The 12,504-nt window shown below is 47.3% G+C and overlaps 1 protein-coding gene across 6 annotated transcripts in view; it reads right to left on the reverse strand.

The window, feature by feature from the left end:
* NPHP4 (nephrocystin 4) overlaps window positions 1–12,504 on the reverse strand; it is a 285,849-nt gene that overhangs the window by 40,442 nt on the left and 232,903 nt on the right. For 5 of the 6 annotated variants that reach the window (XM_078873295.1, XM_078873294.1, XM_078873296.1 and 2 more), the window contains 2 exons: window positions 11,978–12,173; window positions 8,600–8,683 (listed from right to left, as the gene is read on the reverse strand). In XM_078873295.1, coding sequence (XP_078729421.1) covers window positions 8,600–8,683; window positions 11,978–12,173 — 280 coding nt within the window. Of the gene's footprint in view, window positions 1–8,599; window positions 8,684–11,718; window positions 12,174–12,504 lie in introns of those variants that run through there. The other variant, XM_078873297.1, reaches the window with a different exon arrangement.

Genomic DNA, 12,504 nt, shown 5'->3' on the forward strand with positions numbered 1-12,504 from the left:
GTGTAGTGTATAGTAGTGTAGTGTATAGTGTAGTGTACAGTAGTGTAATGTATAGTGTATAGTAGTGTCATGTATAGTGTAGTGTATAGTGTAGTGTATAGTAGTGTAGTGTATAGTGTAATGTATAGTAGTGTAATGTGCAGTCGTGTAGTGTATAGATAGTAGTGCGGTGTATAGTAGCATACTTGTCAACCCATATGGTTTACCCCGTATTCTTGGACAGGTAAATAGTTTTCAGGTCCATACGGCGTACAGCCGTTTCCATACGGGCCAAAAAATTGCCTATTTGTGTTGTGTTTCTCTCACCTTGTGATGGGACTTTGTAGGATAAACGTTGAGATGTATAAGGTCACGGCGTGACCAACAAGGTCTGAATTGGTCTGTAATAAGGTAGGGCACTGATAAGGAGTTTACGTGTATACAAATCACTGCTTGCAATGATTAATTTGACAAATAAAACCCTTGTTTTTGCACATGGGGTTAAATAACATAGCGAGTGCCATGGGTGTGGTGGCTTTGACACCCACACGCCATCGTCACCAGCCATAATCTGTCCACTGCTGGATGAACGAATGCCTCCCGATACACACACACACACCAGTGATTAACAACCAGAGGTGGAGTGGGTACATTAACTTAGTATATGGAAGATACCCACCCGTTTAAACCTTGCATACATGTAAATTACGGGATACAAGAATAGTTCGTGTGGGACAAAAAAATGGTTGCATTTCCAGGATAACCTATTCAGCATCAGAATCTTGATTTAGACTGCAGGAGGAATCCGATGAGCTATGAAGCTCTTTATCACCGATGCCCAGTGTGGGTGGGTCACCAAGTCGCAACAGAAAAAAAAATCTAAAAATCGATAGGACTGCAAAATAGAGATAATGCTAAGCAAGTTACTAAATATAAACACATTGATTAATTACATAAGCCTTATTTATCAATATTTTGGAGAGTCAGCAAAAACAACAACAACAACAAAATAGTCCCAGACCACACCAAGATAACAACAAAGTAGTCCCTGAATAAAATGGCACATTAACACTGGAAGCGACCGCCCCGCACCAGGATAACGTCGGTGACTATCCACCCACCGCTAAATTAGGGTCCCTTTCACTTGAGAAGAACCCTGGCCCGCTCGTTTGAGTGTCAACAAAAACAACCCTGACCTGGCTCACGAAATCTCCAGCGATGCTGGCGGAAGCGCGGAAAATTAATCGCCGCTGCAAGCGCCAGCCTCCGTGTCCCGCTGGCAGAACCAAAAGTACTGCAGTCGTGAAGGCACTTCCGTAGTGATATAGTGGTGAGCACCCTATCACATATTGATGAGCACTCTGTCGTAGTTTATTGAGAGGAAAACTAAACTGAAAACCAAAGTGAACTATTTTTTATTTTACCAGGTCAGGCCCACTGAGCAATGTAGCTCTTTTTCAGAAGTGAACTTGCCACAAATGAGAGCTCATCACATGGAAATTCACAGCAGACAAATACTCCAAATGCGTGTTGATTCTAAATGTGGGGGGGGGGGGGGGCATGGGGGGAAACTGGAGGACCCGGAGAAAAATACGCGCGACCACGGGGAGAACATGCAAACTCCTCCAAATATACAGGTCGGGATCAAAGCATGTTAACTGACTGTCCCCTAGAGATGCGCGGTATGTGTCGGGTGACCTGCGCGCGACGAGCACGCGGTGAGTATGCGCGGCTGATGTTTGCACCCGGCGAAGGAAATCGACGGACTGAATGTCAGACCGGCAGCCCTCGTTGGGAAATAATAAACACACAGGCGGCTCTCATTGGTCACGCAATGTGCAACCTCGTTTTCGCCGATGCCGTTTCACCACAGCGCTAAACGAACACACACGCACTCGCACGCGTGCCAGCAATCATCTTAATCTTTAAAAAGTCGCCTGCAGGCTCGTCGAAGGCAGATGCTCGAGCCAGTTAAAACGTTATCGCTCGGTGGTGGCGGGAGAGGTGGACGGCGGAGACATCTCCGATGGGATCGCGGGGGAGCGAGGAAGGCCGCTCAGCAAGGTCACGCCACGGGACACGGAGAGCCGGACACCTCGCCGGGGACGCTGCCGCCGGCCTCACCGCCCCAGCCACCCCCACCGCCCCTCGCGTTCTCTCTCTCATCTTCACTTCTTTTTGTGGCAACGTCGATTTGCGCGGATTTTTTTTTTCTTCATAGATCCGAGTCCGAGTAGATTGAGCACTGCTCAAAGGTGTCCTTTTCAAGCCCCGCTCGGCTCTAGACACGGCAAACAGATCTCATGCACGTTCGGATTTCTGCGACGCTTCGGTCGCGTGCCATGCCGGCAGAGTGGCTCGGTGTTGTCGATCTCTGAGAAAGTTTAACAGGCAAAGTGGCAGGATCAGGCCCTGGTATTGGAATTCCCAACCTTGCACTACTGCGATACACGTACTCTATCGTTGACCAACGTGAGGTCTGTTGGAGAAGACAATCAATTGATTGAATAGTGCTGGTCTCTTTAACTACAAAGTATAAATTCTACTACATTCAAGTTCACCAACCAGTGGGCCTTTTCGACTCAATGTTTTCCCAGCAGCAACGGTTCAAAGTAAGCAAACTCTGCCGCAGATGTCAACTTCTCCAAGTCTTATCAGTAGGGGCTTGATCCAGTTTTAAACAAATGTTGCTGGGCCGCTTGCTGTTACAGGCAATAGCCCGTGGGCAGTTCAGTCCAGTAAGGAAACATTGCACAAAACCGCTGTTTACTATCGTAATGGACTGCAGGTAATAATATAATAAACAAACAGATCACTCCGTGCAGTGTGTGTGTGTGTTTACTTATTTACTCGTTGGATGCTTGCAATCTGGCAAAGGAGCAGAGTAATGTGCTTTTGTACCAAATAACTTAGATATGCAATGTCCCTCCTTGACATCATGCTCACACTGATTGGTGAAGTTTAATAAGAAAGTTTGCATGGCCCCCGTGGACGTAACTTCCTCTGCAATAACAATTGACACATGACGGACGTGATTTTTTCTTTTTTTAAAGACAAATCCAAAGAAAATAGGTCGACGCGCGCATTAATTTCAGCGATGGGTTACGGTCTCCGTTGTCAGTCGGTCATGGTCTTACCCTTTCAAAGTCCCTTAAAAGGCTTAAAGCATAAATAGCTCAGAGCTAGAAAGGACACGAAAAGTTTATTTTTTTTGAACGGAGCGCAGAGAACGTATATCCCTCTCCTTTTAAAGGACAAAAATAAAAATCAATGTTACGACAGCAGAACGTGCATGTACAACAAGCACAATGGCGCCACAATGCGAGCGGCTGGGCGGTTTTTGGGCCACCGTGAGCGCGCGTGTCGCAGTGTTATTGCACGGGTTGAGTAGATCTTTCGATTTCAAGCTTTCGTGACTGCAGGGATTCATATTCTTGGTTCTTTCTACGTGACTTTACCGAAAGAACCAAGAATATGAGTGCATCTTGTTTGGTGGAACCCAGGACCAGTGGGTGTGATAGCAGCGATGCATGCTTGTAATCCAGAAACATTAGAGATGGGGTTGGTGGACCATGCAGGGTTGAGAACCAGAATGAGGTGTACGTGGCTAAAACACAGCAAGTTGACACAGTAGGGGCCACAGGTGGTACATCTGCCAGTCATCTCATTCAGTCAACCCACGGCACCTGGGTCTGTCCCGTGATCTTCTGTCACTGGGCGTTCGACACTTCGCATGGCCTTAAAGTGCACATAGCCTGGCACAAGCGCCGTGGTGATGTTACTGCCACTTATTGGCAAATGGCAGTTGTTGTAGCAACGCATCGATTCGTTGATTTAAACATATTCTCGTGCGCCAAGGTGACCGCTTGTGTTGCGATCGAAACGTCGTGGTTTTTTGGTTTAATTTGTAAAAAAAAATTATATCTACGTGATTTTACCGAAAGAACCAAGAATATGAATTCCTGCAGTCACGAAAGTTCTAAGTCAAAACTGTACCTTTTTGTTATTATATCAAATGGTGTACGTACCGTGTTTTTGTGACCCATGCAACCCTAAGTCGGCTGCAGCTACATTCTCCAGAATGTAAAAAAACCCCACAAATTCTTGAATCGAACCACATCCCCATGAATCGTTGCACTTTATGAAATCTACAAAGAGGCTGTAGGATATTGTGACACCTCAACTATGTTCGTAGCCTATTCATCATTGTCCCTAACTCTGGCAATACACTACAAGATTGCCGCATGAAAACATCTCTTTGAACATAACAAAGGCCGACGTGTGTGTGTAGAGAGCTGTAGTGGAGCGGTTAGCGTGCTGCGTTATACATCCGGTGTCCCGAGTTCGATTCCCACTCACGGCCACCAACACCGGTGACGATTATCTGAACCGTTCCTGGGCCTCCTTTTAGGTCGACTCAGCCTCAAATTATTACCTGGCGCGGTGTGTAAACATCGCCACTGGGGAAACAAAGGCGGTCGGGCGTGGTGTTGGCCACCCATCCCATCGTGTGCCATACAGTCCTTGAAAGATGCTCGCTAAAAGCACTTGCCCCAACAGTCTATTCAGGCTATACGGGGGATCTTTGTCTTGTGTGTGTATCCTATTGGGGACAGTTAGTGTAGTTGGTTAGTTCACTACGCCACGACACCCAGCGATCCGAGTTCGATTCATGCTCATGACCAACATCAATGACGAATATCTGCACCAGATCCAGGGCCTCCCCTAGGTTGACTCGGCCTTAAATTAACATCTGGCGCAGTGTGTAAACATCAGCAGTGGTGAGACAAAGGCCGCCGGGCGTGGTGTCGGCCACCCACCCCCACGTGCGCAGTGCCGGGGCTTCGTAGGTTCTCTCACGGCACTTGTCCCAAAAGTCTCTTTAAGGCTTCGTGGGGAATCTTTATCTTTGTCTGTGTACCTCTAGGGTGTTACCATGAGAAAACTCGTACGGTTATTGCACCCGAATGGTGAGAGGTAATAGTTTGGGCCGAATTAAACCGAAACTTTTATGAAACTTTTATTGCCGTGTGTTTGGAGCTCCACAACGGGCGGTCGGGGAAAATACTCAGCGAGTGCTGATCGACGGCCGTGCGGGGCTTAGCGCCGTGCCCACGCGCCGGCGTTAATGTCAAACAAAATCATATTACTCCTGTTGCTTTAGCACACATGGGAGAAAAAAAATAATGTAATCAGGTTCTACTGCTCATTTTCACCGGTGACGTGGTGGAAATGTCACAGCTGCTCCGGGAACAAATTAAACATAGCAGAGACCTTTTGCCATCCAAAAATGATTGAGCCATCGTCAAAAAAATGAGCTTCTAATGGAAACAGTAGATTTAATTTGGTGTAAAGTATTTTACGGCTTATTGCTTTCATGAAAAAAGTATATATATCTCCAATTGCTTCCCTGTTCAAACATGCATTGGGCAGGGCTCACACGTTCCATATTCTCATTCCGAAGGCCAGTCTGTGCATAGGGTAGATAATTATTGACGTCCCACGGAGTGGTAGCAATTTTATTCCCTCCTCGAAAGACAATGGACTGAGTCGACAGCCACTGCTACAGAGAAATATCCATTGCACGGCAACGAAAACAACATTTAGAATTCTCAGAAAAAGCCGATGAGCCAAAATAAGAGGAACAAAAATGTAATCACGTGCTAATTTGTCGTGCGGTCTATTGGCGACTCGGCTGAGGCCACCAACTCATTGCACCTGAGAACCCAGTTTAATACACGGGCAGTTTAAACCCCGGATTCGAACTCGGCGTCTCAAACGTACCGGCTCAGTGCTCGGACAATTAAGCCGCCTGGGCCGACAGTAAGACCTTTCCTGGCTAAATAAATGACAAGTCCGAAAACGATAATTAATTTCATTGAGATCCACAGCAAGCCCTTGCAACGTAAGGAGTGGTGCGTGTCCGCGGGAGACACGAACGCCGACGCCCGCGAGCATTCGCGTAGCGATTCCTCGCCCGCGTGCCAAGTTCTGACCTTGACAGCGCACGTGTAAAATATAATCCTCATGTCACACACCCCCCCTCCCATCTTCCTCCACGCTCCTTGCACTCCCACCAGCCTCGCTCCACTGTTCTCATCTCCTATGAACCCCCCACACCACCCTCTCCACACCGCCCAGTCCTTTCCAACCCGCCCCACCGCCAAAACCAGCCGCCCTGGTCTCCGTCCCAACCCCCCGCTCATCCAATCTCCAGCCGCTTTGCACAGCCGTCCATCATTTAAATTGAGATCATGTATGCTTATAATCTGTTACGGCTGGTGGCCAGGCGCAATGAATCTTGTGTAAACAATAGTTTGAGATTACACTTCAAGATGGTCCGGGAGGCGAGCTCGCGGTAGCCCGAACGGGAGAAATATTGATCTCCCACTTTCGTGATGGAGCGAGTTGAGCGGAGAGCGCCGGCGAGCGGCCTGGGTGGGTGGACAAGTGGGCGAGCAGGCCGCGCTCCCCATTATGTAGGAAAAAGAAACAAGGTTTGATTCTGTGTTTATTTTAGCAGACTAAAACAGACAAACAAAATCGATAGAAAGAGACGCGCGGGTCTTAGCGCGGCAGGCAAGTCGGCGGTCGGTCGGTGACCTTGCCAAAACGCCCGCAGGATTTAACGCCTGCGGAACGCGGCTTCTCCAGCCTCTCTCGGCGGCGATGGGAGACGGTACCGCGTTCGATGCCAGGTTTAACCGGAGCGGTGACACGGCACGGCGCGCCACTGGTTTCCGAGGCTCGCTGCTCCAGCCCAGCGGCTGCCCTGGTAATTATTGACCTGCCCCCATACTGGACACCTGTGAAAAAAGATCGCCAGAGCTCATCGGATTCCTCCAGTCTGAATAAAGATTCTGATTCTACTCCTTCCCAGCAGCAGGCATCCGGGTGCGTTAGCCGCATAGTACACGCTGTCCGCTTAACAGTGGACGTTAACAAATTCCTTGACGTCATTCGGAACGAGTAAGCCATCGTGTGACAGTGTAACGCTCCAAATTTGCCAAAAAAAGAAGTACCCACAAGAGATATTCTTGGGTCTTTCGGTAAACTCACGTAGATAGGTTCAAAGAAAATAACAAAAAAATAACATAAAAAAACTACGACGTTTTCGATCGCAACGCAAGCAATCGTCATCAGGCGGTGGCTCTGCGATCTTCCATTGACATGCTAATCTCTCACAATACAATGGTCACCTCCGCAGCTTCGTCGTCGTGGAGGTAGCTCCCCGATCTTACACTGACATGCAAATATCTCACTTAAACATCACTAACCCCGCCCACTTCGCTTATGACCCTTGGGCTACACCAATTTCATACATTTAAAACAGCCTGCCTCAACAGCTTTCCCCCTTGTGAGAAGTATATTATTTTACTATATTATATTATTTTATTATGTTTTATTTTTATTATATATTATTTCCCTTCTACGTGACTTTACCGAAAGAACCCAAGAATATGAATTCCTGCAGTCACGAAAGCTTCAAGTCGAGATTTAACCACAAGTTATTTGTTAAGGATTGCTCATGTCCGCTTGCAGGCCAGGAGCAAAGGTCGCTTTGTGCTGCGCAGGGACAGCTGCCACTGGGGGTGCCCATTTTAAATGTATTGAGATGAGATGCGATTTAAGTCGCTTATCGTGCAGGAAGCGCAAACAAATCGTTATGCTTATTCTTGTAACCGGCGTCACGAGTCGGCATCGCAGGCGAGGTTGTCTGAGTGGCAATAGAAAATAGAAAAAAAGAACAAAAACAAGGAAGAAAAGTCACGCACACGCAATGGATTCCGCAACGCTGCTTTCCAACGTGCGCATGTCCTCGGAGGTGATTCATTGGTGAAAATAAAGACGTCGCACACTAACCGTGTGATTGGGAGAGGAGGCGACCACATGACGCGCGATCAATTTGCCCGGTTGTATCTCGAGTAAGTGTCTAACAACAACACGACTTTGCACGAACATTATATTACTTTCATGGGCGTTAGCGCGAGCTCATATTACAAACAAGACAGGCAGAGAGACAACAAGGGCCCCTAAAAGCCCCCATTGACACAATTACTGTGATCCAAGATTTAGTATTTTCCCACATTTAATATTCATTTTGGTGAGCTCCCTGAAAAAGTAATCGAAATCTCGGTTATATTGAAATGTCGCTGGCTTTACATCAAATGAAACCGTGAAAAACAAATTAGGTTGTGAGCTAAAGGCTGGGAACTGGTTCGAGGCACCAAGACAGAGGTGGTGGGGGCATCATTTGAGAAAGGCAAAGAAAAGGAGCTCTAAGGTGGTCACAGAGGAGCGTAAGCCAAAGAAGACCACCAATAAAGATTGAGTGACGAGACTCACGATAAACTGAAGAGAGGGATCACTCTGGATCAAGCCAAGTGGCGGTCTGATTGGCAGTTGTAAAGAAGTTGTAAATGGCCGACACCTTGGGAAAGTTTGTATGACTCAGCGTCAGTATTGGTGCTTTTGGATGGGAGAGAAAAATAATGTGAAAAGCTCGGGCACATGTGAGTATCGCGCTCGGTCCACCTGCCAAATTATTGGGCATTCTCCATCGAGGAGCTTCGCTCGGGAGTTCGCGAATCACTCAACGCCCATATGGCCACCGCCGTACCTTGATTTCCTTTCCCCGCCGTGCGGACGCCTGCTGCTGGGAAGTCATCGCGGCAACCCACGGTCTGCTGGGGTCCTCGGGACCCTGTCAACAAAAGAGCAATCATCTGTTGTTTGTATTCCAATCAGAGAATGGTTTGTTAGTCTATTGTATGGTCATCCCATCAGAGACCGGTCTGTTAGTCTATTGTATAGTGATCCCATCAGAGACTGATCTTTTAGTCTATTGTATGGTCACCCCATGAGAGACCGGTCTCTTAGTCTATTTTATAGCCACTCCATCAGAGATCAGCTGTCTAGAAGAAGGTGCTCTGACAAAAGCTCCAATGAAAGAGTGACAACTTAAAGCAGTACTTAAAAGTGGCATGATGACTAAATCACAAACCGGGGTCACGATTCAATTGAAGAATGAAATATTTTTTTAAAATCATTGCGCATAACGGATGTACCTCTGGTGGCAATTGTGAAGACATGGTCTGATTACATACAACACATATGATTAAAACAAGCCATATACACGAGTAAACATAAAACTCGATGTATGTATTTCGAGTTCATGAATCAACATTAAACAACAAATCCCTGATCTACTTTCCCCCTAAGTGTTAGATGAAACGTGAAAAATAAGTTAATACATTTAAAAAATGTGGGTGGTGCTGCATTGGTGACACTCATGTCTCGCAGCAAGAAGCCTTTCTGCATGGAGTTTGTGTTGTGCCTGGGTTCCCTCTGGGTTCTTCGGTTTCCTCCCATTGCTTAAAAATAAACTCCCACACAATATAACTCGGAACGGGCCAAAAAAAAGACGTAGAGATGCTGAAAAGATTTCCTGCAAACTATTCAATTGGGAGTACACATCGTAACAACATCATCCCCCTGACTGAGAAAACTTAAAAAAAATAAAGTCTTGAGGCTTTCCCGAGCGAATAAGCACAATAAGATTTGTTTCGAGTTAATAATTTTTCTCGTGACAATGAAGTGACACGCACTGTGAACGAGCGATGTAAATCTTTCGTGACTGCAGGGATTCATCTTCTTGGTTCTTTCGGTAAAGTCACGTAGGAGGGAAATAATAAAATAATAAAAAATAAAACATAATAAAATAATGCGTTGTGGCCGAAACGTCGTGAGAATTATTTTATTATGTTTTATTTTTATTATTTTATTATTTCCCTTCTACGTGACTTTACTGAAAGAACCAAGAAGATGTGAACGAGTGGTTAGCAAGGCGAGACAAAAAGTTATTCAGTGTTGTGGGGGATTAAAGCCGTGGAACACTGATAGACGTTTACACTTCAAGGGGACCACGTGGGGAAACAGTAGAGATTCATCAAGGTCACTCATTGCTTCGTGTGTCAGGCCTTGGGACCTTTCAATCACTCATCGTGGTTCTTTGCGAAGAAACGTCCCGTTCCTTTTGGGGACGAACATTTTCGGAGAGTGCTCCTGTTCGAGCTAAGCGATAGAGGGGGGCAGTGCTCATGCCTTTTCGGTTGCCGGAGTCGGCAGTTTAATTCCGCATTCTCATGGCAGGGGTCAGTCTATTCATAGTGTGACCCTGATGGTTTTTACACAAGAAGGTATCTTTTGTATTGACTCTGAAGAATTGTGTTTGGTTGAGTCCTCCACGTGACCAAAGTATGTAAACGTGGCACTTAGGTCTGGCTTTTTGGTCAATAGCCACGATTAGCCAGGGTGCAATTACAGCAGCCGCAGAGTTCGTCAAATGGAGCAAACCCGGCCGTAATGGACAACCTACATCTGCGTGTCCGATGCATTTAATTGCAACATTAGGAGGAGGATTGGTGGCTCGAGGGCAGGACACTCAGCCCACATTGGCGCGATCCTGGGATGAAAACCAGCCAGCCACCCGTGATTATATCGGGGCTTCTAGTGCGGCTTATTTCACGGTCTCCGCCTCACCACGAATGGCCAGTGAATAAAACAAGCACGTTCGATTGGATTTCACGTGAACAAAAATCTTAGAAACTTTTTCGCTGAGCGACATTTTACTTGGGTTTGTAAGAATGCACACGAGGGAATGACTTAACATTTTTAATTCATAACATATTTGTCCAGGTGGCACTAATGTTGGAGGTCAAATCCTGGTCATCGGTTAACCAACTTACTATCTCCCCATGTGTATGTACATCCCTCTTGTCAATCCACTGCTGGATGAGGGCCTGTCCACTCCGTGCAGTTCATGGGGATTATTTGACCACACTTCCTCATGCTGACCAGTGGGGGTTGAAAGTGGGAAGGTTAAATGTGAAAAAATAGAACTACAGTAAGCCGATGTATTTTACAATGCCCTCTGATGCCTGCCACGTAGCCCCCACAACCTAATTATCCAGGCTTAACTCATCTAAGCGCTGGAGATTTTACAAGATCCAGGTGATTTGGTGTAACAGCTACCACGATGGACTTGCAAATCCAGGTCACCGGTTCCTTGAGTTTTTTTGATGTGGCAGTTGAAACAATGGGCAACGTTCCTTAACTTCACCTGTCTCTGTGGCACCAAGAATTATAAATGCCACCACGGTTCGTTGATCGGCAGGCCACGTGTGGTGGGGTAAAGTATGGGTATGCCCACCGCATTTGGCCACTGCAGAAGAGGAGGCCAAGTGTCGTAGCGGAGGTGCATCTGCCAGCAGGGGCATGAGGGAGACTTTTCTGTGTGGCACCTTTACCTTTTATAAATCTTGAGATGTGAGAGGCAGTCGGTTGGTTCTTAATAATCACAACTCATTATTAAGCCTACCATTTATTGAGAGTCTCTCTAAACTTTTTCCGTGATAATTAAGCCCAGGAATGCATCACTAAGTGGATTATGTGAATTATGCAAATGTGGGGTTTGTTCACTGAAACAGGGCTACCCACAATGCAATGTACCAGCAACATTTTTATCATTTTACTTTTAATATTTTTAATACACATGAGTTCATGCAGTAATACACAATTGATTATTGCAGAGTCTTGTCTGTTTCTCAATCGCTGCTAATTGTGTAACTTTTCATATGGCAATAAAAAAACTGGTCATGATGAAATACCTTAAAATACCATTATTATTATTATTATTATTCAGATCCCATGGTGTAAAGTGCAGTCTCCAACTCTTACCGTCCACTCCATCTCTCTGGACTCTTTATTGACGTGCTATCAAGAAGGGCCGTTGCCCAAAACGTCGCCTGTTATACATGTTCCCTTTCAAATCTGCCGCGTTATTGACGAACGTGTTGATCGCTCCCGGCAGCGGCCAAACAATTTTTGTGACCGGCAAGCGAATTGTGAGCTGCGCGCGGGTGCGGGCGATGACCGAACCCGCTCGCCCGAGAGTCCGGGCGAGCGCACGCGCCCGGCGTGTCTGCGTCGGGAGAACCTGCGGTGCGTCGCCGCCACGCTCCGCCTCGAAGCTCTGGTACTTGAAGGGCACGAGCACCGTCTCACGAGGCCTCAGGAAGAGCTGCGGGCTCAGCTCGTCGCCGCCGGCCACGTCGAACAGCCCCTCCTCCAGCGGCGTGGTCTTGCGCGTCAGCCGCTTGAAGTGGCGCCACTCCTCGACGTCCACGATCACCCTGCGACGGCGAACAGGGGTCGGGCACGGTCGCCGTTGTGGGTCGTGCACAGTTGGGGGTAACCGTGCGAGAGTGCGCGTGTTTCTGTCGGGGGGGGTGGGGGGGGGGGCGGTAGTGTAGCGGCTAGCGTGCTTCGCTACAAACCCGGCGACACGAATTCCACTCCCGCTCATGGCCAACGCCGGTGGCGATTATCTGAACTGGTCCCGGGCCTCCCCTAGGTCGACTCAGCCTCAAATGTGTACCTGGTACGGTGTGTAAGCATTGCCTCCAGGGAGACAAAGGCAGCCGAACCTGGTGCTGACCACTCCCCCAGATGAGGTAGTTAACA

The sequence above is a fragment of the Lampetra fluviatilis genome, chromosome 36 (genome assembly GCF_964198595.1).
Source record: "Lampetra fluviatilis chromosome 36, kcLamFluv1.1, whole genome shotgun sequence".
NCBI lineage: Eukaryota > Metazoa > Chordata > Hyperoartia > Petromyzontiformes > Petromyzontidae > Lampetra > Lampetra fluviatilis.